This window comes from Pholcus phalangioides, unplaced genomic scaffold, assembly GCF_987345545.1.
Source record: "Pholcus phalangioides strain wild (caught in Gottingen) unplaced genomic scaffold, Ppha-v1.0 ptg000022l_1, whole genome shotgun sequence".
Classification (NCBI taxonomy): domain Eukaryota; kingdom Metazoa; phylum Arthropoda; class Arachnida; order Araneae; family Pholcidae; genus Pholcus; species Pholcus phalangioides.
In genome coordinates, this window is record NW_028301615.1 from 6,883,671 (window position 1) to 6,911,452 (window position 27,782).

The following is a 27,782-nucleotide window of genomic DNA, read 5'->3' on the forward strand; positions in this document are numbered from 1 at the left end:
GATGCTCATTTTATTCTTATGCTTAAATATAAAGGATCCCACGGATATGTCTTCAAAAATTTAAATTTTAAAAAAAAAGTGCTTTCAGTACAATATTTGAGTTATGTTCAAATGGTGATTGGTATTGCTGAGCAATACCATTCAAATGATTGGTATTGCTTTAGCAACCCGAGCAGATATGTTCCGGCGTCCCTGATACTATCTGAGTTATGTTCCAGCTAGATGAAATGAATAAGAAATTACAATGGTTTCTGCAAATTATTCCATACAAAACAGTCGTAGTTTGAAATTTGCAAAAAAGATTTTCATTCTTATTTTTGATTTGGAGGATAGATTGCAACACTTGGACACATAACAAGCACAACACTAACATGAATTATCTTTACGTTCCTTTGAAACCAACCACGACCATTGTCTAGACCAGCAGTTCTCAAACTTTTTTGACTTTTAGAGCCTTTTTCAGTATATAATTTCTTTGATTGAGCCCTGTTTGATTCGAAGAGCCCTGTTTTGTTCATAATTTTTATGGCAGAACCTTGTAGGCCTCTCTTATTTACTTATCTATCAAATTTACTGATTCATTTTATTTTCCTCTAGTCACCGTGGAGCCCCTAGGAGATGATACACATGGAGGGGCTCAGTGTTGAGAACTGCTGGTCTATACAAAGTAGTTTTAATTAATGCTCATCTGGAAACTATTTTTCATTAAACATACTTAACATGTCTGTGAATGGCATAAAAAGAAATTGCATATCAAGAGAATGAATAGTAGAAAATGAATAATAGAAAACTTGGAAGTAAAACGAGAGAATGGAAATCTATCAAAGATGCTAGAAAATAAAATACACGGAAGAATCAATCACAAATCAGATCAAATTAGAGAGTGAAAACAAATGTATTCAGATTGAATTTTTTGTGAAAATAGAATCATTCTATTAAATTTCTAATAGATTAATCATTATTTTATAATTTTTATTTCTGTAGTTTAAATTAAAAATAATTTAATTCTAGTTTATATTGCTATAGTTTAAGTTGAAAATAATTTAAATGTGGTTTTTAATTGCTCTATTAAATTTCTGAGAATTTCTAATAAATATTCTTAAAATGACCCTGCAAAAGAAGTTATCTCAGAGTATGTTGAATCAAATTGAGGTAATATAATCAAGAACAAACTCAAAAAGCAGCGCATTTTAAATATGAAATGGGTAATCCTGGTAAAAGAAGCAAGATCAAACGTTCAAAAATGCTTGGAACTGAAGAGGACAAAAGCACTACTTAGACTAGCATCAGCGGGAAAAACAAGAAAAATAATTACTTTTCTAATCAATGTTTCAAGCCTTTCCTTTAGTGATTTTTTTTTAGTTAGTGATTACCAAGTTTTCAAGCTAAATCTAAAAACACTCATTTTGAAATTAGCTTTGAAATCTGAAACACGCCGTGTTAAAATGTCTGTTAAAAGCCTTCTCATTTGTTGATATTATAGAGAATGTAAAAATATAAATATCAAGAAGTGTCTCAAAATTTTTTTGATTTAAAAAATATAATTATTTCTTCTAGATGAAAGTCTCTATCTACTTTGTACCTTGGGGGAGGACACCCCCCTTCCTCTGAGCTGAAATAACACTTTTTCTTGAAGTAAAATGTAATCCTGTGTATGTGCTACTGCATATATGTGTATAAAAACTGTGTATTTTATTTACTGCCAAAATTTTAAAGTGTTACAAAACAGATAAATGCTGCTATGAAAATAATTTTCCCTGCTACAAAAAAACCAAATTTTCATTTTCCACCCCTGTATCTTTCATTATCAAGGTGTTTACATGGTATAAAAGTTGGCTATGACAAATCGGAGTTCACGGCTTAAAGGAAGTTTTCAAAACTCAAAATTATTTAGTTGAAAGTTCTACTTTAATTGAATTAAGACATTTCCTGATGATGCAGATAGCTGGTGTTGACAAAATTTTGAATAAAATCAGCCTATACTGATGATGCCCTGAGATCTCTCAGGGCCTCTCTTCTCTCCTAATATAACTGTTTGTTTCATTTTCAAAATTAATATTAAAATAGTTTTTCATCATGCAGGATTACCTTTGAAAAATCAATTGATGCTTTTGAAATTAATATTTTTGGCCATGAGCAATGAAAAGTACTGGGACATGCATTTGCACTGGTTATCCTTTGTGATATCAATATTACCTTTCTGTGGACAAACACTTTCTCAACTTATCACCAGTGTGACCATGCAGTTATGCCATAACTTGGATAAGCTGAAGATATTAGTAGAAGGAAAAAAGTATGTTGTTTTATGCTTCATTTTTCTTGATTTCAAGTTTACAAGTGAATTTTTATTTATCATATCTTTTTACTTTTCATTAATTAGTAAAGTTATTTTTTATGAGATGATTATCTTCGCATATAAGGCTGGATGTCTACTGGAAGGGACAACACACGACAAACAACAAAAGTTGCTACTGGTGACATTGAGGCGGACGACTAAAAGTGGTTGAAATCATCGATTGAATGTCACCTTCACAGTACTTAAAAAATAATTAGGAAAGTTCTACCTTATATTTTATTATAATAGTTCAATGAATATGTTTTAAGCATATTATTTGAGTAGATAAAGAATGTGTGCTACCAATGTTATATATGCAGTATCAAGCAACACGGCACACATAAACTGGATTTTATTACACAAAAATTGGACCTGCACATATTTTTAAGAAAACTAAACAAGACTAACTGACTACTTGAAACAGTGTAGTAACATCATTTTTAGTATTACTTACCATCATGATCAGTCAAACATTCTTCCACATTTTCCACTAAATATTACAAAAACGGTACTTTTTGTTTGTCCCACAAAGAGGTTTTCCTTATGCATGGCATATATTCATTTTTTTTCAGCTTCTATATTCACATAAAGTGGGAAGTATTTTGACAAAAGGGAAAAAATTTTGTACTAGGGGCATAGAAATAGATCAAAAATAAACTGCACTCTCCTGCCCAGAAGGGGCAAGATGCATAAAATCCCATTCCGGCGGGGCAGACCAGGCCCTCGTCACCAGTGGTCACAGGAAGTCGCTCACTTAAGATTGTTTTTAGTGGAAAGTGTTCTGTTACTTTCTATGTAATGGGATCAGTCTTACAAATATAGATGACTGAGCGTGACTTCTTTATTTTTCTGTTCACTTTCAATGAATGGTCGTCAACAGTTTATGAACCACAAAAGTTAAAAGAATGGTGTTTCTTCTGAGTTAATAGAGCATCAAGGATAATTACAGTGAAACACCTCTAAGAAGGTCTGTTAGTGAAAAAAGTGACATCTGTAGAGGGGACTCTCTCATATAGAGGTCACATGATCGTTTGGTAATCATCATTTGGTCACACATCGAGTTTTGCTAATTGATTAAATCTGTTGTACCTATTTTTAAGTGCAATGAATAAGAGGAAGTCGGTCCTGAAAGTGTATGGGGGAGGCAGTGTTAATGGATTTATACATAAGTGTTTCTACCGTGACCCATATCCTTTTTTGGGTGCCAACTTATATATCTCTAGGGCAGTGGTATGCAAATCGTGGGTCACGACAAGATATTCTCGAAAATAAAAACTTCCAAATAAGAAATTCATTTTTATTTAAAAATATATTAGAACTAAAGAATGCCTTTATTCAACTGAGCTAATTACCATGTATCATGCAGTGTGATTTTATCAAATTGTACTTGTACAACAATCAATATATTAGCTCTTTCATGCCAGAATCACGAATGTGCAGTGTCTTTGCAAAAAAAAGTATGAGGGAGAACTACCCTATTTCAAAATTTTAACACCTATATTTCTTAAAAATTTAAAACACAGAATAGAATAATAAGTAATATGTGAATATATGGGGGAAATGTGTGTACGTTTTGTGAAAATTTTTTTGATGGTTGATTTGAAACGTAGAATCATTTTGAAATCGGATGATTCTTTCTTAATCACCCTGTATATGAAAATCAAGGACCTTACTCCTTGCTACACTTCTATCTTGCTCAAGGGACGCAAAGTACATTAAAAAACAAATTAAATATTTATATGATATTTAAAAAACTTAAATATCTTTGGAAGTCAGTATCGCTTAATTAAAATCAGAAAAAGTGTTTCTAAAATGGAAATCGGGACAGCACATTTACTGGGAAAAAAATGGAATGTCCCGGAATACCGGGACATGGTATCAGCCTATATAAGGGTCATGATAAAATTTTATTTCTGTCAAAAGGAGGTCACGCTTCAAACAGTTTCCCATCGCTGCTCTAGGGGACAGTGCGGATTGAGGAGGGTGTCTTGGTTGATGAAGTGAATGTTATCTTTATTTCTTACTTTGTACATAATATCCAGAAACATACATCTTTTCTTCAATGTTTATTAATTAATGAAAGAGTTTTAAAACTAAGAATAATTTGAAGCTAAGTATAATGCATATTACAAGGGTTGCATTTTATTCTGTGCCCATTTTTCAGCTAACTACTCTTTCCAGAACACTATTTTTCAAAGATGTGTTTGATTAAGTAGTATACTTTGAACATTGTCTGAATTGGGCTTTGTATCATTTACTACACCACATAAAGATGATGCAGAATATTTTCAGTCTCTCCAAGACAGGAAGTTTTCGGAAGAAAGATGTGTGGGAATAATAGGTGGCTTATTCACTATGGGCCCAGCTAGTCTGTTCTGGGGCAGAGAAGGAAGATTGCATCTGTGACATCAGTAAATGGACTATGACACCAACACTATCATTACTTATTAAATTTGATTCCATATTTATCTTAATTCATATTACCATCCTTTTACAATTTTATTAAACACCTTTTTTCTCAGACACGATACTGTATTTTCTTGCATTAGGCAGCATGTCGTAATGTTGTAATCTGGGAACACCAGATTTTTCAGTGTTGGAGTCTGGTTCATTTCTGGTATACTGAGAAAAGCATGTTGAATTATGGATCACGTTCAGAAGACAATATCCATCTGAATTAAGCATTGAATAAATATGTGAATCAGAATTAAATAGTTCACAATTTAGCAAACATTTTTTTTGTCCTTGATAATAATAGAAGTTAAGCATGTATGTATCGTTGTAACCTAATAATCGTCAGCCTAATGCAAAATGCATGTACTTTGTTTTGCATTTTTTTTTTGCAGATTGAAGAAATATGCTGCTTTTTTTTTGTATCAAAACATCATTACAAAAATCACTACGATTTCAGGACGAAATAACTGGATTCTAGACTCCCAAAAGAAAACAACACTTTATTTAATTTATTATTCAACACCTCCACCAAAACCGTCCTATCTCTTCGGTACAAACTTGTACACTCCCCTTTTTTTCGAATGTCTGAAATCGTTCTCGAATCTCTCTCTCGTGACACCTGTTTCTCCTCTGCCTTTTTCCAACTTCTTTTCTCCTGAACCTTACACGTCCCATCATCAAAAAGCACATCCATTATTTTTAAATGATGATGATGCTTCAAGAGCGTAACTCGGTTTCTCACGGCTACCGTGACAGGGCGTCGGCATTACCTTGTATATCACCCTTTCGGATCCCCCAGGCCAACGCATGACAATATCCGGTAGGCGAGCGTTGAATCGTGCAGCAGCAGCTACTTTGGCGGCGGCCATGCCACCCTTGAATGGCAAATAACGGTTGTTCATCCAAGAGTTCATGGGGTGGTAGTCACCACCGGCATAAGAGAAGGATGACCTTTCCCTGCCCTGATTCCTGGGCACGCCGTTGTTGGCGCTTGAAGATTTAGCCGGTTGGCTTCTGGTCTTCGACTGCCGGTTCGTAGCTCTGTTGATTCCTTTGGCAAATGGACACGAAAACAATCGCCAGTTCGATTGTTTGGACGTTTCCTGCCTAGATGGGAACCGGTTCGGTGCTGATATCCTCCCGTTGACAGCATGACCATCATCGTATCGTTTCGAATTCATCTTCTTGAGCTGCGAGGCCTTGCCCTCGGATGCGGACGCGTCCCGATTAGTCTTGCACTTGACGAGGGTGAACGTCGTCTTCACCATGTTCCCGTTGACATAGAGACAGCTCCTCGTACAGACATCTGGTATCTTAGATCATCGATTGATGACTGCCACGTCGACGACTTCTCAGTGTTCTGATATAAACTGCGACACTGACTCGGGTGTCATTTCCTCGGACGGCATGTTGCAGACCAGGATCATTTTAGCGCATCTGGTCTCGGAAGCTGGTACAGTCACAATCTGGCGCACTTTAGTGCCTCCTCCGTTGACTTGGAGTTTGTTCGAGTTCCTGAGACAGTACCGGACGATCCTCCAGTCCTTGGTCAGGGTCTTGACCTTTCTGAAGGATGAGACCAACCGCAGGCTGATGTAGCCCTCCTTGTTTCTCCGGATTTGTTTCAGCAGAAAGTTGTTCTTCATGATGTTGAAGTCGGTGAAGTAGCTCTCGACTTGGCATATGATCCTCTCTTCGAGTTCTTCGTTAGGTATGCAAAAATCGTTGTTATTGCCGTTGTTGGCCTTCTGTTTGCCATCGGCACCAGAATCGGCAGATAAAGTACCCACACCGTTTTTACGGCTTGGCTCATTGATCGGACTTAGAACTAGTACATTTCCCAAGAGTGTGTCGTATGCTGTCGAACATATTAACATTTCATTTATCAAGCGACTCGACACTGCGCAAGTAATCGGCACGTACCCGTGTTTGCCGTCGCTGATCATCATACATATTTTCAGAGGGGCTATCTCACTTTCGCCAAATGCAGACTTGATCCTTATTCTCTCCTCACCTTCTCTGTCGTCGAGATCTCAACCAAATCCAATCTAACGACTGAGATCTGGGTTCCGGAATCGACTACGCCTCTTATTGCTATCTGACAACATTTCAAACTCGCGGTCTGCGGTGTGTCAATGCCCGCGCCGGCACCGTGATATGTGCCGTTAGGACTGTGGTTTCTTCAATCGTGTCCCCCTCTTCTGTCTGGACAGAGTTCGCCTGGGCCCGACTGAATGGCTCCTGCTGGACTCTTGCAGGACAAAACCTTGCTATATGGCCTTCTGCTCCACACGCATAACAAGTGACTGCGGCTCTCTCTCTCTGGTATTCGAATCCATCGTCGCTTTAGGTGGGAAGGACTCGCCTTGAAGCCTCTGGTTTTCATGGCTTTCCATCTCAGATTTTGATATACCGGTCTTGGAGTTCTCGTTCTGTCACTAGGGAAGGGTGTCTTCAGAGTCCTCTTCACATCATCGAACCTCTCTCGTTTCTCCGATAGCTCACTTGGAGACACCATATCACTCCATTCGTCCAGATAGTGTTCTTTAAAATCTGCTGGGACGCGTTTTTTCATTTGATCGGTGATGATTAAATCTCTTAGTTGCTCAAACGTCATAATCCCCAAAGCCGCCGTCCATCCATCAAAATAGGTACACAGCTTGTAGTAGAAATCTCTTTAGGTGCCTTCTTGATTCTTGTGGTGCGAAGAAAACATCTGTCGGAACTTCTCTGGGGTGAGTTTGAATCTCAATTATAGTCCTGTACCTGCTCTTCCATCTCGCGGGCAATTAACTGGTTCATCTCGTAGGGAAGAAGTCCCAAGAGCTCAGCTAACCAATCTTCCCGTGCCAGGGCCGAGCGACGAGCTTGCCGCTCGAACAGCACCAGGTACAGACTTATGTCTTCTTCCATCCTGAACTTTTGCATCATGTTCTGGAAATCCCAGCTGGGGGTTCTGCCGCACCCAGCTTGATTATTCTCCTCTCTTCTGGCTCCTGTCTTGATCCTCATTTTTTCGAGTTCATGTTCCATCTCCTTTTCTCTACGCCGCTCCTCCATCTCTTTCTCTCTACGCCTCTCCTCCATCTCTTCTCTCTCTTTCCTATTGCCTATGATCGTTTTCAGCATCTCTCTGCACGTCGTTTCGTTGTACAGTTCACTTTCCTGTATGGTACTCACTAGTTGCATTAAGTTGAACTCCAGTCGTACTTCTACCCTCAAGTTGGCGGCCATGGTCTCCAGATCCTCCTTGTTCCCTTTTGCCAAATACGCCATCTTTATTTATCGTCTCGATACCGCCGTACAACACTTGCTCCTTTTTCTCTGGGCAGGATTGTCCCTCTCAGCACCAGTTGTCGGGTTGACTTCATGGAAAAATACAGCGTGGGTGCTCGACGCTGCTACTATCCTTCTATACGAACCGGGGTGGTTCCACCGTCGCTAGGACACTCTTCTTCGAATTCAGCTCACAATCTTGATCACGACCTCATCCTGTCGACTGCGCCAGTAAACTTTCCCCCGACTTCTTCTCGGTCGTAGGTCCTCGGCTGTACCTCCACTACAATTTCAGGACGAAATAACTGGATTCTAGACTCCCAAAAGAAGAAAACAACACTTTATTTAATTTATTATCCAACACCTCCAACGAAACCGTCATGTCTCTTCGGTACAAACTTTTATACTCCCCCCTTTTTCGAATGTCTCAAATCGTTTTCGATTCTCTCTCTCGCGACTCCAGTTTCTCCTCAACCTTTTTCCAACCTCTTTTCTCCTGAACCTTACACGGTTCAAGTGTGAAGTTGGCTGTGATAAATACAGTTAAGTCCTCTGTTGGGAAAAAACAAAATTACTTTCCGAACAACCTAATATATTAAAAATTAGGTGAATTATAATATATTTAATCAAGCATAAATAATGCAGATTAATTAGCAATGATTTACAATATACAGGGTGATTATAACTGAAGTACCGATTTCAGAACGCTGTAAAAAAAATAAAAAGAACCATTGTCAGAATGACTTAAAAATTTACATGAATATTCCTGAAGCAATAGAACTTTATATGACAAATGGGAAAAATATACTTGAAAATGTATATTTAACGACACTGCACTCATCCAACACGTGAGAAATTTTCTCACAGAATGAACAAGACAGCCAGTCAGGGCAAAATGATAACTTAATTAGCATTGCACGATTTCATAGTTCATGGAAACATCACAAAAATGAAGTAATTGAACAAATAACTACAACTTACTCAAGAAATGTTGAATATGTTGTCCAGTGAAAGCACAAAAATGCTTGTTCAACAGCAGATCAAGAGTATGTGATGGTCATGATGTGGATGCACTTGCAATTCACCTTTATTAAACCAAACGGGCCCCCACTTTAATATTCCTGAGGAACTTCTAATATATGGGGGATGTGCTGGAGCTTGCAATTCACCAAATTTTGCAATCCACTGTTCATAACCTTTTGAGGTAACCCCCACAGGGGTCTAGGTCAGTTTGTCGTAGCGTCAGTTCGTCGTGCTACAAACTCGTTGCAGGCTCATTTCGTCCCGGTACAAATTTGTCGCAGGCTCATTTCGTCACGATACAAATTTTCCGCAGACTCATTTCATCGCTGTCAGCAAAGTCATTTCGTCGTGATGTCAATTCATCGCAACAAATTTAAATAGCTTTAAAATACATGTTTGTTGTGATCTTATAAATAGGATAGTTGCTCTATGCGTAAAAAATGGAATTGTTCTTTTTTCTCATTTATTGGAAATGTTCCCCTTCCCATCTGTTTTTATTTTTAAAAAATGAAGGAAAGTATTCATTCAAGTTATCGAGGGACATATTGGAATGTACACCAAAATTTAATTCTGTCGGGGTTTCTATTTCTCGCAGGGGGAGGGGCATTGGGGTGCTCCCCCAAATAATAAATTGAGATCAAATAAATTTTTAAAATTTAATTTTCACTGTTTAAGCCGCATTTCCCACTTTTTCTTGGGATTTCCTCCTTTGTCGCAGTGAGGGGTTGGGAAGCACACCGAGATAATAAATTCGGATCAGTATGCCCCCAGCACGATTTCCGTAATTCACTATCAAATGTATCCATGCATAGAATATATCTTTAAGGACTTTTTATCGACAATGTATTTAAGTTTTATGTATAACAGCTGCGAAAAGTCTTATTTTCAAATTATTTTTTTGCAATGCAATGTACATTGAAATCCCTTTGTATTATCACATTGAAATCATATTCAAACACTCCAACCATAGGCTCCAGAAACTTGAGGGTTAAGGCCATCTGAGCCCCTTTTCACTCCAATAACTCATGAATATACAATACAGTGTACCATTTCGTCTCCTGAGTACGGGCTTGAGTCCCTTATATACAGAATGAATGATGATTTTCAGCCCCCTCCTTCCTCAATGTTTCCTTAATGTAGGCACCTTTGATCAAGGATGCCGCAAGTGTTTTGATCTTGAAGTAGGAAATTTTGATTTCTGAATCATTTCTCTATCTCATACCTATTCCATAAAGTACCCTGGGCACCCACAGCATCCCTGTCTGTGACACCACTGCAAATGTCAATAGAAATTTGTTTCAACTCTAAAGTAACAACTCGTAAGTAAAAAGAATGAAATCAGACTTTTAATTACCCATGGTATGTAACTTCATGTTCATGACGCTCATACGGCTCCAGTCAACGATTAGTAAAAATTTCTTCTTACAACCTTTTTCACCCAATTTCTTCTTAGTATTAACATTAACAGAGAATATAAGATTATATTCAGATGTATATTCCCTGGGTGGGAAGGGGTAACCAAAATTGTGAGTAATTGGTGATCAAGAATATGAATTAGAAAGGGAGAAGAGAGGCAAGGTTTGAATAGCTCACAGGTGGGAAAGCTGTAAATCAGCCTCTGATTATAGTCTACATTTATCAGGATAATTTTAATTTAAAAAACAATTCGTATCGTACATATAAATACTCCACAATATCTAAACCTTTATTTTCAGTGCCTTTGAGTAATATTTTATTTAAACAATTATGGAACGTGAATATCGCAATAAAAAGCCAGATATTGATTAATAGAATAACAAGTGATGCTATGTGAAACCATCATAATTTTTTTCTTTTTTTTAACGATACGTAGAAGATTTCAATTTATTGCAATTTAAATTGGATTGAAACTAATTTAAAAAGTACTACATTATTTTTTGTCATCCGTATAATCTGTATCTCTATTTTATGATGCAACAAAAACTCAAATAAAAAAAATTAATTATAGGCTAATTCATTTTCAATTGCATTAATAGTTTTTCTAATTTAGGAACACGAATTATGGGGGAAAATTTTTTTAACATACATACAAACCAACATATCATTTTCATGTTCAGTTTTGCAATATTCCATGTTTTTGTCAACAGAAATATGTAGACCAAGCAAACCAATCTTGTACCAAAGGCTTAGATGCTAATGAAAACTATGTGAAAATATGACATGAATGTCGCTCTTCACTTGTTAATACAAGATATACAGCGACATTCATGTCATATATATAGCCCTCTGGTGGCTCGTCGTCCATGAGCTATTAGCTGATCGGTTTCACCGTCCATTGCACGGTTCCGTTCGGCATATATACGCTCTAGCGAAGGAAAATCTCTATCTCCTCTGTAGCTTAGTGGCCAGAGCACTCGTCCGGCAATCGAGGGACCCGGGTTCGACTCCCGGTAGAGGCAGAGATGAGTTTTTTCCTTCCTTAAAAAAAAAAATTAACATCTAAAATAATAAATATCTTCACAACAGCCAGTCTTCTGTATATCTTATGCGAAAATATTCAAACAAGCTAGCCAAAGATATGCGACTGATTATAAACATAAGATAAATGGTTATATTGTATCTATGCGACTGACCCATAGTCATCTTTCTTATTGGTGATTACATTGCCTTTGTCGGTGCTCATCCTGTGGGCATTATGAAAACTTCATCGAATCGTCATTCATAAGCACTGTACATTTCTACTCTTGATCTGCGCCAAACTCCCTTCTCTGTGACAAATAGAAATCCCAGCAAAAGCAGGAGTGCAGCTTATACGGTGAAAATTAAATATTAATTTAATTGATTTATTAATTAATTAAATATTTCAGGTTCTTATGGAGATACTGTAATGGTGAATGTTGGTGACACTTGGAGGGGGGAAGCGGGAGAAACTCTCAAGCTCATGGGGCAGATAGTAATTTACCATTAAAGGTAGGCTCACACTGTTATTTCGGGAATATCATACACAAACCAAATTTTTCCACATGATATTGAAATTTTATCACAGTGAAAATCAATTATTTAACATTTCAAATTTTTATAACTGAATTTTCAAATATACAAACTCTGACAATAAAGTTCGGTGAATGAAGTCAGAACAGCTGATCTGGCAACAGTGGCAAAGCAAAACGCTGCACATGCGTAGCGGCAGGTGTTAACCATCTGCCGCCTCTGTTGTTCAGTTGAGCGTCATTTGTGTTCCATGAAAGACTTGTTTTACAAAGTGCTTGTTTAGTGTGTTGGTTCTTAACTGAGAACAGGAAAATGTACAGGAAAATCCACAAGGAATTTCTACCTGAGGGAACGTCGATGAATGCTGCAAGGTACGTTGAAATTTTGACCCGTTTTATGAAATGTGTACGGAGGGTATGACCTCAGTACGCACAACAAGGTTCATGGTTTCTTGTTCACGACAATGCTCGCCCTCACACAGCCAATATCGTCAAACAGTTCCTGGTAAAAAAGGGGGTGGTGCAAATTGAACATCCACCATACTCGCCAGATCTCATTTCTTCAGACAAACTATAAGTTTTATGTTGATTGCTTAAATATTTTGTTTGCCGGAGGATGGCCGCGGACATCTGTTAGTAAATTATTCCCGATTATCGTTGGTCGTGTTGGGTGAACCTGGCCAGTTCACCTGACATGTTGCTAAACGATGATTTGTTTACACTAATATTTATAAAACTTTATGTAAATTATTTCTAAGTGTACCTTGTGTGACGTAATAGTTTTCTTGTTGTGATGTAATAGTTTTCTTGTTGTGACGAAGTGTTTCCATGGTCAAAGTGGACCAAGAATATTTATTTCATGATTAGTATAAATGCGGATTGTGTTTGTCGAACGTTCGCACTCTATTTTCAGTCATTTTACGAGCTCAGTTCTCAGATGTTGTAGCACAGTAGTACTTTAGTGTTTCACATGTCAACTTAAATGTAATTAAACTTCATCTAGCCTCAGGCTTGGAACTATATCCCGTAACGTTTTTCTAAATTTGCGTTTGTCTCGGCAGGTCCGAATTTCTTTCATGAATAATTAGTAGCTTCAAATGAGAGCTGCAACTTAGCTTTCCTAATGCACACCTGGTGACGATGGAAGGTCTCAACACCCAGTGTCCCCGGTGATGAACAAGTTCATTTCGTCAACCACGTCGAATCGATGGGTCGATTCTAGCTGAGCTCAACATCTGCCTCCTCACAATCTGACTCCAAACCTCCGGCAAACCGAGTCCTTTGGTATTCTCTGAGCCGACATCCTAATTTGATTTTTTGAAAAAAACCACTTGGTTAAACCAAGGTTTAAACCGAACAACCCTGGGTTTAATGGTCATCAAACACTCTCAGTGTTAGTGTGAAATTTTTCGTTAAAGGATACAATATTATTCTGCTTCCGTTTTAGACAGGTTCCAGGTTTTTTAGTGAGCATTTTGGCTTTGAAATCATGAAACCATGATTTTTTTTTCATTTAAGACAGGTTTCTACTTAATGCAGGTTCCGTTAAAGACATGTTTACTGTAGTATAATTTTCTTTTACCTTGGCGTAATATCCAGAAAAAAATCATTCCATCATAAATTATCCTGAGGAAAATTCAAAAATTATGCACGACCTCCAATGTAATCCGTAAAACAGAAAGGATCATAAAATTCAGAGAACAGACAAGGTTCAAGTCAGCTAATTCCATCTTTACGTATAGATATTTAAGAATTTTCTGCAATCTTTGATCCGCATTTCCCTTCATGCCAGAAAATATGTGTATACCTGGCCTACTGGTTCCCTCTGTTTCCTGGCTTGTCAACTAATGCAAGGGAATACTGTATTTATTTTCAGATATCAAAATTTTCCTGATGCAACATCAGTAATCTAAATTTTATAAAAATGTGGATTTTAAGTTTTTATAATCTTTTAAATTTGAGTAATCAAAAACTACAAATGGTTCCTTAACTCGAGTACCTACAGGGGGTTACTTATACCATTGCTGAAAAAGAGACTCAATGATACCTAACAGCTATTCTAATGAATATTCCCAAACATTTGATTCTGCTTGACCGAAGACGTCAGTCAACTATTTATAAAAGTTACAGCTGAAATTGTGCTACACAAACATGTTTAGCAAATGATATTCAAAATGGTAGATGCATCTGTAACTCAAATACATGAGTTGACTGATAAAAGCTATTGTTCAACAGAATCAAAACTGTTTGGAAATATGCATTAAAATTGCCACTAGGTAATGATGAACCCTTTTTTCAGCACTGGTGCAAAGTAGCCCCCGGATTACAGTATTCGATTATTCCAGTACTTCCTATAATTTTGTCATTTTTAAAAATAAATTCCCAAACTTTGAAATTGAAATTATTTAATTTTTTTTCAATACTTTGTTTTCACAGTTTTTAAATTTTTTTACCTCTAGAAAATGTGCCACCACATTATTGCATTTGAAATTTCCTCCTGACTATGTAATTACTTTGATTGAAGGATTGACTACCATATGCCATTATTGCTTGCTAGATTTCCCAGTAGCTTCCTATTTACATCCTGGTATTCTTGCACCAGTAGCATCTCAAAGCTTTACATCTGGAATAAGTGCATCACAAATTATATCTAATCTTTTCCATGTATTTTCCTCTGCTTCAAATGAAAAGGTTGGTGTTATCTATTTTTGTGTCTTTAAATTTCTATATAATTTCAAAGAAAACCTGTTAACTTCTTTCATTACGTGATGTGAACATTTGGCAGTTATTCTGTTCACAATGTTTAGTTGTAACTGCTTTGATTTTAGTGTGGTCAGAGGCAGATTTAACGGTGGGTGTGGGCCTGATACCCCAACCTCTGAAAGGCACTGAAAAACTCAAGCTTCACATTAGAATTCAAGGGGCCTAATATTTTCTTTTACGCCCAGATCCTCAACTGAATTTTATCCGCCACTTAGTGTGGTGTACATTTTTAAGCCTTGAAAATCATGAAATGTGTTTGCAAAACACTAAAAAAAGAGTTGTACATTAGTACAACTTGTGCAGTAAACATTCTCACTGCTTAAGTGCCCGAACCTGGGTACTGAGGTTGTATAAGCGCCCCAATATATTTTACGAGGTGGCTGAGCCACCAATAATCAATATAGAATGCAACGCTCCACTCCCTCTCCTGCATAACAGCTTGAGCCTGTATATACGGGACAAATGGCAACTTTCAGCCCCCTCAATGTTTTCTTCATTTTGGTGCCTCTACCTCATTAAAAGATTCAATTGATCACAAATCAATCGAAACGTCTTAATATTGAATTTTATAGACTAATTTTGCATGGTGTGTAAAAATACTGAAGTTTTCATTCATAGTGGGCAATGGAATTTTTTTGTGCTGACATCGATGCAGCACTTATTTATTAGCACTTTTTTTATAACTTAATTAATTTAAAATATATTTTATGCAATTAAACTTTGTATTTAATCTTAGCTAGAAAGAAGGTAATGGTATAAAAGAAATTGTCTATATTGTAACTCACCATAAAAGTTCACTGAAAAGCAGAAAATCATTCATTTTTGGGCCAAACACTTTTCGGTACATTCACAATAGATGCTTATGTTAAATTGTGTAACTTGGTAAATTTCAAAACTTTGATCACGATTTTTCTACTTTAAAACTTGAAATCACACTGGAAAAGAAATCAAAACGGAAACTCTCGCAACGTAATTCACTGCATTTTTGCAAAGGAAACAGTATTCAAGTTATCACCAGTCGTTATGTGCACCTTGATGACCGATTCAAAACACTATTTTCTATATACAGCAGGTGCTTCATTGATTAGTCGCTGACATTTGCCACGCATCTGTAAAATACTTCGTTTGTTTCTGAGAACACATACTAAATATAATAAGACTGCTACAGGTTTTGCCACTGGCATAACGGTTTCAATGGTCGAAGGTGGTTTTTTTATTGCCCGGAAATTCCTAATCACTCACAATTATTCCCCTTTGAAGTTATGCAGCTTGGCTAGTAGCACAGATGTTTTTCCAGTCTCCAAGGAATGTGGGATACCAGTGTAGTGTTCCAAAATCTTCTGGCCTTTACATTTGAATTGCATGGTAGTAAAATCTTTTCTCACATAGATCTCATCAGGACCTATCACCAGATCCCTATACATTCTGAAGATGTCTATAAAAGTGTTATTATCACACCATTTCGGTTATTCGAGAGCACTCGAATGCAATTTGGTAGCCTGGTACATACTGTAATTTTGGTACATACTGGTAGCCTCGAAATCACCAGAAGAGCATATCTCTTGAACATCTCCAGTTTTTATTCAAATTTCTGCAAATATATGGCCTCAGCATTAAGCCCTCTAAATGTGTATTTGGTGTTTCATCAATTGAATTTTTGGGTTATAAAGTTTCTGGATCCGGCATCGAGCCTTTGACAGATCGTGTTAATTGCATCCTGAACTTTCCTAAGCAAAACACCATCACTCAACTACGACTTTTCCTTGGTCTCTTTAACTTTTATCGTTGTTTTGTGCTCAGCACAGCACACATCTTAACACCTCTACACAAGTTTTTGGAGGGGATAAAAACAAGAAGAAATCCAAAAGATCTACTCAAACCAAGCCAGCTGATAACCTTCAGTGGACTGATCCAGCTGAGTAAGAATTGATCGATGCAAAGCAAGCTGTAGCGGGTGCAAAATTACTTCACCATTCGTGCAAGTCTAAGTCTTTAAGTCGACGCCAGTGATTTAGCAGTCTGTTGTTTGCTAATGCAATCAAATGGAAAAGGGTGGGAACCCATTGCATTCCTTTCCATGAAACGAACAAAGAGTCAACAGTTCTCCACTTACGACCGAGAACTGTTAGCAATGTACAATGCTGTCAAAACATTCCGGCACATGCTAGATGACTGTGAGTTCACAATTTTCATGGATCAGGAACCTCTCGTCTTTGCCTTCAAGCAAAATCCTGATAAATGCAGCCCATGTCAATGGCGACACCTTGATTTCATCTCACAATTCAGCACTGATGTTCGTCATACTAAAGGTGCAGATAATATGGTAGCTGATGCTCTTTCAATAATAGAAATCAACTCTATTTCCAAATCACCATTCCTGGATTTTGACCTTTTTCCAACTGCTCAATGAAAGGATTCTGAATTAAAACAGTTACAGCAAGACAACTCCAGTTCACTGACTTTCAAGTCAATGCCAAGTCCATTTACCGCAGCAGAACTGGTATGTGATGTGTCTACAGGCTCACCAAGACCATTTGTTCCAGCGAGCTTCAGCTAGACTGTTTTTCATCATTTCCCCAATCTTGCTCATGCAGGTGTAACAGCATCTACTCGGCTAATATTTGCAAGATACATTGGGCCTGACATGAGAAGGAATATCAAAGATTGGGTAAAGTGTTGCAATGAGTGCCAATGCTCAAATGTTCATAAGCATACCAAAACACCTTTAGGCACCTTTACAACACCTGGTGCAAGATTTTCTCATATTTATATCGATCTGGTTGGACCTCTGCTTCCTTCAGAAGGAAAGACATACTGCTTAACAGTAATTGATCACTACACCAGATGGCCAAAAGTCATACCTGTAGCAGACAGTTTGGCAATAGCTGGATTCGTACCACTGCTTACCATCCACAGGCCAATGACTTGGTTGAACGGTTCCAGAGTGTCTTAAAAAGCTCATTGAAGGCACATGAGAATCCAAAGTGGACCGTCACTTTGCCAGCCATCTTACTTGGTCTTAGGGCAGCCGTCAAGCCGGATATCAGTCTCTAGTGCCGAGTTAGTTTTTGGTACATCTTTGAGATTACCCGCAGATCTCTGTATGGATACACCCGGTAAGCTCTCATCAACATACACAAACGTACAACAGCTCAGAGCGTATGAATAGTATCAAACCATGCAAAACATCAGCTCATGGTCAATCCAAAATTTATGTGCATCCTCAACTGCAAACATGCTCACATGTGTTCCTTCGAATTGACAGGATCGCACCACCTTTGACACAACCATATACTGGACCCCATGAAATGATTTCTCGTAATGAGAAAAAAATTACTTTAAATGTAAATGGGAGAAAGACTCCTTTTTCTCTTGACAGAGTGAAACCCGCATTTATCTGTAACGATGTGCATGTGGAACTTCACAAAAACAAGCTCGAAGAAAAGAAAAATGACATTGCCAGTACAATCATATATCACTAGGTCTGGTAGAAAAGTCCAATTCAGCACTACGCTGATAACTTAAATTCATTTAATTTCGAATTGTGCATCATAATTTTTTTTGCGTCACATATTTCTACATTTCATTGATTTTTTTTTGCATCTTGTATTGCATGCATCTCATTTACACAGCGTCCATTATATTTTTTTACACCTCATTAGAATTTTCTGCATTTAATTGTGATTATTTTTTGCATTGTATATTTTTAATGCATACTTACTGCACATGATTTGATTTCCTGCATAATTTTATTCTGCATCTTATGCATCATTTTATTATATCTTGTACATCTAAACTGAAGAGCCAAAAAAACTGGTACAGGCATGCGTATGCAAATAAAGAGATATGGTACCAATCACAGTACGGCGCTGCGGTCGGCAACGCCTATATAACACAAGTGTCTGGCATAATTGTTAGATCGGTTACTGCTACTACAATGGCAGGCTATCGAGATTTAAGTGAGTTTGAACATGGTGTTATAGTCGGCGCACAAGAGATAAGACATAGCATCTCCAAGGTAGCGATAAAATTTGGATTTTCACGTACGACCATTTCACGAGTGTGCCGTGAATATCGGGAATCCGGTAAAAAATTAAGTCTACGACATCGCTGCGGCCAGAAAAGATCATGCAAGAACGGGACCAACGACGACTGACGAGAATCATTAAACGTGACAGACATGCAACCCTTCCGCAAATTGCTGCAGATTTCAATGCTGGGCCATCAACAAGTGTCAGCGTGCGAACCATTCAACGAAACATCATCAACAGGGCTTTCGGAGCTGAAGGCCCACTCCTGTACCCTTGATGACTGCACGACACAACGCTTTACGCCTCGCCTGTGCCCAACAACACAGACATTGGACTGTTGAGGACTGGAAACACGTTGCCTGGTCGGACAAGTCTCGGTCCAATTGCTTCGAGCTGATGGACATGTACAGGTATGGAGACAACCTCATGAATCCATGGACCCTACATGTCAACAGGGGACTGGATACTACATGTTCAAGCTGGTGGAAGCTCTGTGATGATATGGGGCCCCTGATAAGACTCTGACAGGTGACAGGTACGTAAGCATCCTCCTGTCTGATTACCTGCACCCATTCATGTTCATTGTGCATTCTGACGGACTTTGACAGTTTCAGCAGGGCAATGCGACTCCCCACACGTCCAGAATTGCTACATAGTGGCTCCAGGAACACTCTTCTGACTTTAGACACTTCCGCTGGCCACCTAAATCCCCAGACATGAACATTATTGAACATATATGGGATGCCTTGCAACGTGCTGTTCAGAAGAGATGTCCACCCCCTCTTACTCCTACGGATTCATGGACAGTCCTGCAGGATTCATGGTGTCAATTACCTTAGCACTACTTCAGACAGTAGTCGAGTCCATGCCACCTCGTGTTGCGGCATTTCTGCGGGCTTGCGGGGGCCCTACACGATATTAGGCAGGTGAACCAGTTTTTTTGGCTCTTCAGTGTATTTATGCTGCATCTTATGATTAATTTTTGTATCACATTTATCGTTCTCTCACCATGTTCCTTCACGTGGGGAAAACTCATGTGGTGAGATTTGATTTGTATTTTATCTCACAGGTGGCAGCACTTGTGAAGCTGACGCTATCCTATTGCCATGCGTGAAATCACGAGATTGGCGACTGTACCATCAAACGAGCAACATGTCGCTCCCGTAGATTTTTGTTTTGTGTTGTAAATAAATTACTATTTTAAGAAATTAATTAATTATCTTGAATCTTCATTTCCTACAAAATCACGCAACCTGTCAACCAAAGAATGATACTCAGATCAGAGTATTACAATGGATGTTCCATATGCTGCCACCTATTGGACATTATTTACACCAACAAGATCCTACATCATAACTGCTGCAGGTAGGGAATATCACTGAAATTGCATCCATGTATGACATGGTTCCCCACAAGGGTGAGGTTCGCATAAAGGACTGATACTGTAAGCAAAGGAAGCATCCCCATACCATAACATGAACACCTTTATTTGCCATGAATAAACTAGATATCAATTGAAGGTTTTTTTTAAATTGAATTTGTTCACCAAAAATTGCTGTACAGTAAAACTTAGTGGCGTATTGAAGTCAGTTGAAGCCCTGGTCACAAAAGAGAGTATTTGGTCCCTTAAATTAGAAAAAGTGAAAAGTTAGTGTTTTCGGGACCCTTCAGAAGTCGGGACCTACCATTAAATCTGCCTCTGAACCTCCCAACAACTGCCACTAATAGGACAGAGAAAATGTGATTGTTATTGGAAGGTCACCGTTAAGAGATTCTGTAAAAACAAATTAAAATTTTCCTTTGTAAGAACCTTTGCATTTAACGGTAATACCTTAATATTTTTTGTATTAACAAAACATTTTTTGCTTAGTCGAGGGACAAACAATTCCACTATGTGCAGGCGATCTTATACAAGTGAAACACTATCCAGTCTGTTTCAAATTGAATTCCTCAGTTTTTAGAGAATTTATCTTTGCTTGTATTTTGATTGTTTTATCTTTTATTTATACAATATTTATTGGCCGAGGCGTATACAAGAGGATGCAGAATTATATATGGCAAAAGTGTCGATTGATGGTACGAGAAAATTCGGAAATCGTAGTGCAATCAACAATATTTGATATTAGGTTGTTCCAGTCTATAATAGTTCTTGGGAAAAAGCTAAATTTGTGACAATCTGAAGAGGCAAAGATGGGCTGTAATTTTTTGGAATGATTGAGTCTAACAGAGAAATGTGAAGGTTGGATTAGAATATTGGATGTGTCAATATTAAAAACCCCATGGAGGAGTTTGTAAAGAAAAGTTAAACGAGAGATAAGTCGAAGAGAGGAGAGCGGTTGGATATTGAGTTGTTGCTTGAGTTCCGTTATGGAGACAGATGAAGACCAACAGTTAAAAATGAAATGAGTGGACTTATTTTTTGGATAGATTCTAATTTGTCCATGTTGGTTTGGGTGTGGGGGTCCCAGGCTTCACAGGCATAGGAGAGGGCAGGGAGAATATATGTTTGGTAGCACAAGTGACGAACATGACGAGTGGAGTATTTTAGGTTACAGCAAAGAAAAAACAGTTTATGGAGACATTTATTAAAGATATAATCAACGTGAAGGTTCCAGCGGAGATCGGAAGAGATTATAATGCCCAGGTATTTATATTGGGAAACCTCAGAGATCAAAGAGTCGTTTATAGAATAGGGGAATTCGTGAGGGATTCTTTTACGGGTCACTTTCATAAAAACAGTTTTTGAGAAATTGAGGGGTAATTCCCAGGTGAGCACCATTTGGAAATAATGTTAAGGAGAGATTCTTGGTCAGAAAGATTGGACACTGTTTTATAGATGACACAGTCATCAGCGAAGAGTCTAATGCGGCAGTTTATGGAGTCGTGTAGATCATTTATGTAAATTGAAAATAATAATGGCAAGAGGACCGAGCCCTGGAGTGTGCCAGATTTGACATGAAGAAAAGGAGAGTTCTTGCTCTTGTACGAGACAAACTGGCTACGGTTAATAAGGAAGGCCTCCACCCATTTCAGCAGTTGAACATTTAGTCCAAGGTATGAAAGTGTTAGTAGAAGTTTATTATGGGGCACCCTGTCAAATACTTTGGAAAAATCTAGGAAAATTATGTCGGATTGGAAGTTTTTATCAATGGAGTCTGTTAAGTCATGTATGAAAAGTGTTAATTGGGTAGATACTGATAACGATGATCGAAATCCATGTTGGTTAGGGAAGAAAAAGTTAATCGAATCGAGGTGGGTACGGATATTCTTGGCAATTATGTGTTCTAACAGCTTGCAGCAAGAGGAGGTGATTGCAATAGGTCTAAAGTTGAGAGGGTAGGAGAGTGAGCCAGATTTATGGATGGGAATTATCTTATTAATTTTCCAGTCATTGGGTAGGTTAGAAGTATTCAGTGAGACATTGAATATAATGAGGAGATAGTTGCAAATTTCATTGGCGCAGAATTTTAGGATATGATTGGGGATCCCATCTGGGCGAGTAGAGTGGGGTTTTAATTTTTTTTTAGGAGATTCAGGAGACCGGCTTTAGAAAAATAGATGGAACAGGAGTTATGAAGTAAATCGAAAAAGACATTTTGGGGGCGGGGTGAAGGATCAGAGGAAAAAACAGAAAAGAAGGCCTGGTTAACTTCGGAGGCAAGATCGAGGGGAGAGGTTAGATCAGAGTTGGAAGTTTTGAGCGACGAGGTACCTGCTGATTTGGGGCGAAGAAAATTCCAAAATTTTGAGAGATTAGTTTTGAGATAGGAAGGCAATGAGTGGGATAAGTAGTTAGATTTTTGGCGAGAAATAAGGTCTTTGAGGTTACGGGTGGAGATCGAGATTTTGTTTCTGAGAGTAGAGGAGTCGTTAAATTTGGGTTTAGAGACGTCACGGCGAATTCTTCTTTTGAGATGGATAATGTCACGGTTGATCCAAGGGTTAAAGAAGCTTTTAGATGAAGAGCATTTCGTCGGAACAGTGGCTTTACATTTATCTATAACAGCTTTGAATTTACTCCAGAGACGTTGAATATCGTTAGAAGAGGAGATGAAGTCATGAAAGTGGGTACGAAGGATATTTTGCATGAGAGGGTAGTTGGCCTTGTTAAAGTTAAGTTTTCTGGCGCGAAAAAAGGGAGGGATGGTATGATGAAGGAAGAAGTCTAAAAAAGGGATTTTGTGATCGGAACAGGCATCAAAAACTGAAAAATTGGAAACCGGAATTTTGTTGGAAACTGCAATTAGGTCTAATGTGGATATTGAGTGATTGGATATTCTTATGGGTTCCAAGATGGTTTGGACGAGGTTAAATTTTAGGAAAATGTCGAGAACTCTATTGTTAATACCATGGTTTCCGGAGAGGGACTGCATTTTATGCCAATCAATACCGGGTAGATTCCAGTCACCAGCTAAAATTAAAAGATGAGAATTATGAAATCGTCCAGTATTGTTTCAAGTTCAATGAAGTAGTGAGGGTCCGAGGCAGGGGGTATGTAAAGGGAGAAAATTGCGATGGGAGTGCAGTTGTGATGGTACCATTTGGCAATATAGAACTGTTGAAAACAAGGGCAACGCCTCCTCCGCGTGAGTTTCTATCTTTACGAAAGGCAGAGAAATTCGGTGGTAGAAATTCAGTGTTGCTGATATTACTGTGCAACCAAGTTTCTGTAACCGCAAGAAAGTTGGGATTATGAGCTAGTAGGATGGATTCGAAGGAAGATATTTTGTTAATTATGCTTCTTGTGTTAATTGTTCTGATTCTGAAGAGATTATTTCGGAGAGGAGAATGGGAGATTAAGGAGGAGTGAGGTTTCGAGGGGTGGGGACTAAAGGGAGAGGAGGTGAAGGTAGGGGAAGGTCAGAAGGAGGAGTAATACTGGGAGGGGTTCGGGAAAGCAGGAAAATATCATTAAGGCTGGGATCCCAGATGTATTTGATGTTATTGATAAGAGCAAAGTTATGAGAAAGTTTAACTTTCAGACCGATCTTTCACATTTGTTGTTTTCTTTGGTGCGTACTGAAAGAAAATTACTTTTTAAATTTTCTTGAGCTTATTCATTTCTCATATTTATTGCCTTGAAATACCAAAATCACTTGTGTGTCCCTTGACCTTCACCCCCTCCTTCAAGCCTTAATTAAATGATTGCACTGAATTTTTCTTATGCTTTGCAGTGTTTAATATGTGTTCATCATCACCCGTATCATAAATGTATAAAAATAAGAATTAAATACTACTATATGTGATTAAACTTTTTTTGATAAAACACTTTTGTTCCATTCAAAATCAAAAATTAGGCAATAAAAGCTTGCCAACCCCAAACAAATAAATTTCAGCTACAGGTGTCGATAAATATCTTCATTCCACTTAACGTATGCAGGGGTGGCAACTCTGTGCTAATTGTGTTGCACTGCACCAAAATTAACATTTTGCTCCATCCTGCTCTAATAGTGTATTTTTGTATTTTTCTGAGCTGTGAAACGATTCTTTCTGAGAAGAGCATATTTTATTCCCCTGTATCTAAACTATCAGCCTCTCATCGGGCTTTCCATCGTGAAACCCAGATGATATCTGTGATCGTGCAACTGAAGATGGTTTGCAATAGTCTTTAAGCTTTAAAGTGCAAATCTGAGTCAGTTTTCGTTTTGAAAAAAGTCTCGACTTTAAGCAGCAGAAGTTACTGTAGTCGATTATCGTTGCATCAAATCCCGATGTTTTGTGAAAAAAAAATTCATTCTGGGAGTAAAAAGTGCATGTCCGCTAAATGATGAATGCTAATTTAGAAACTTTGCCGAATAATGAGCATTAAATCGCCAATTTTTGCGGTATGATAAGTGTTAAATAGCCAATATCGCCAAATAACGAGTGTTAAATAGCCAATATCGCCAAATAACGAGTGTTAAATAGCCAATATTGCCAAATAACGAGTGTCAATCACCAAATAATGAGTGATGAATTACCAAACATCGTGTTGATTCTTCCAAAATTCTCTCCCAATTTGCAACAATTTCTTTCCGAGTATAAAAAAATTGAAAACTTCTAGAAAAATTTTAGCCCATTTGAAGTGCTGCTGTTCTAGACAGCAAATAGTTCTCTCAGTAGGCAAAAATAATCTTAAGTAGACTGGTGTGAAAAATTTTATGACAGTCACTCTTTCAAACAAGGTGTCAAAGCCTGAAACACCAAAAACAAAAAACAAGCTGATGAAAAGATGTTTGATGACAAAAGGGTGTAGGGTTTAATGAAGATATTCTTGTTAATTTTGCTGCTCGAATTTATAAATATCTGTTCCGAATCCTATATTTTGCTGCTCCGAAATGGACTTTGACATATGCAGGGGTGGAAAGCGACAGTCAAGAATGCTTTGCAAAGCTACTCATTTAAGGGTGAATGGAATAATTTACTTAATAGACTCAGAATCCTTTTTTGGTTTTAAAATTTATCGAGCGGTATCTACCATACTTAAATAAAATGTGTTAAAAGTTATCTGAATGCGAACAATTTTAGTAAGTGAATGATTGCATGGTTATTTGCTTTTTTTCAAGCTAATTTTCCTACACATTTTTGCATTTTAAACTTTTTATTTTCATTTTTAGTGTAAATTTCCTAAATGGTGTGAATGCATTCTGTTTTTAATGCATAGTATGCTATTATATCAAGCAATTCAATGATGTAAATGTGTTTCTTGTTTAATGCATAGTATCTCATTATCAAGCAATTCAATATATTTCTAATCACTCTGACAGTTTTCCATACTAAATCTTGTGTAAGTTTTTGTTCACATTTTTAGTCAAATCTTATTGTTTTAGATAATTTTTGTGAAAGGAACTTTTACTTCTCTTCCCTGTAACACCAATATCTATTCATTGAGGCAGTCTTCCATATCTGTTGTATTAACAGTAGAGAAACGTCTTTCTCCATATACATTGCCATCTGGTGGCCCCCGTGCCATTTGTGAGCTATTAGCAGAATGTTGCAGCTGTTCATTGCACTGAGCCATTCAGCGTATACATATGTTCCAAGAGAAAGGGATTTGTTGTCTTCATAGCTTAGTTGGTAGAGCACTCGTTTGGCAAACGAGAGAATGGAGTTCAAGTCCCCGTGAGGGCAGAAATTAATTTTCCTTCCCTGTAACACTGATATCTCTTTATTGAGCCAGTTTTCTGTATCTGCTGTATTAACAGGAGAGAGTGAGGTCTCTTTGCATAAAGAAACTTTTGTCTTCATTTTAATTTGAGTTTTTTTTTTTGAATTTCAGGATAATTTTGATTGCCGAGATGTTACAAATATTGATTCAATGCACTTAACACGTCGGACAGTTTTGAGCAATTTACCACAAGTGATAAAAAGTTTGTCATTAATATATCACTTGATATCAATTGAAAGTTCTGAAGATAACAAAGTTTCATGGCTTATGGTTGGTCCTTCAAAGGTAAACTTATTCAATATTTGTTCTTTTGTTTACGAAGAATATTAAATTTATGAATAGTCAAGTTAAAATATCAATACTCAATGTGCTTCTTGAGTAAATCGAGTTGCTTTTCTTTAAATTGAAATTTTTCACAAAAATTGTGATACAGTGAAACCTCTCAACAATAGTCACTAAAAAAAAAGAGAAAATGTGGTTGTTAGTTAAAGGTCACAGTTGTTAAGAGGTTCAATAAAAACAAATTAAAATTTTTGATTGCATGTAAAGTAAACCACTATGATTAATAAAACTGATTTGTAGGATATGACATTTTGTTTGCATTGAAGATAAGTGAATTTTGCATGAAAATTTGAGATTTGACACTTTTCCTATATTTTTAATTTCATTCAATCTTAAAATTGTTAAGTATCATCATCACAATGTTAATAGCATTAGACCAGAACGTCTTTATTTAGAAATTACTTAATCAGATGATGTGCACAAGTTTTCTTTACTGTATGTCTTAATATCATCATGGTGGCAGCAGTGAAAGGAAGCAAACGCTGTTGTGGTGGTCGAATGGTCATAGTGACAAACTCACATCGCAAATTTCCAGGTTCGAACTCCACCATCACCACAGTGGTGATCAGCTGAAGTTAGTTTTCTGCTGTTCCCAACTATGAGGTACGAATACGAGCCAAACTGCCCTTTAAAATGTCTCACCACAGAGCCATAGACCTACAAACAGTACAAATATACACTCATTACACTTTACTTCTGAAATATAGATAAATGGTGGTACTGAAAAATCAGACAACACTAGATACACGCTCAGACTATTAGATACACGCTCAGACTATTAGATACACGCTCAGACTATTAGATACACGCTCAGACTATTAGATACACGCTCAGATTATTAGATACACGCTCAGACTATTAGATACACCCATTTACACTTCTGGCACAACTCACTAGATAGTAAATTTCCCAGACGGCGATGGACCTGAGTGTGCTCGGTTTGAAAAAAAAAGTGAAAGGAAACGGAAGCGGCAAAAGAAAGGAAAAAAGTGTTGGTACACATACAGTTAATTAAAATCAATAACTTCAAGGAACTCTGAATCTAAAAAAAAACTAAACATAGCTACTTCAGAGAACTTTGCTGTTGCAGCAACAATACAAATAAATCAGCTCAAAAATTTAATATTTGCAACACCTGAAATTAGTTGTCTTGTTTTCAAATGTTCCGTATAGCTTCTGGACCAACTACTTCTTTCGACCAAGGCAGGAGAAGAGTAAGTAAACTCTCTGATGTACATTATGGGTGGACAGGCAGAGGACATTTATACTTCTTTTAAGTTAACTGATGTTGAAAGGGTAAACTTGTCTTAAAGAAATTTAGTGATCATTTTATTGTTACAGAGAATGCTATTTTTGAATAAGCACTGTTCAATAAACTTGTACAGCAAGAGGATGATTGCAATATAAACGATAATATAAATGAGTTAATTTTTAATCAAAAC

The 27,782-nt window shown here is 37.4% G+C and overlaps 1 protein-coding gene across 6 annotated transcripts in view; it reads left to right on the forward strand.

The window, feature by feature from the left end:
- LOC149069409 (protein DOP1A) overlaps positions 1-27,782 on the forward strand; it is a 727,510-nt gene that overhangs the window by 249,909 nt on the left and 449,819 nt on the right. For all 6 annotated transcript variants that reach the window (XR_016195089.1, XM_089250153.1, XM_089250154.1 and 3 more), the window contains exons 14-16: positions 2,083-2,293; positions 14,517-14,748; positions 26,110-26,283. Coding sequence is in view for 5 of the 6 variants with exons in the window: in XM_089250153.1 (XP_089106279.1) it covers positions 2,083-2,293; positions 14,517-14,748; positions 26,110-26,283 (617 nt within the window). In the remaining variant the exon portion in view is untranslated. The remainder of the gene's footprint in view (positions 1-2,082; positions 2,294-14,516; positions 14,749-26,109; positions 26,284-27,782) is intronic.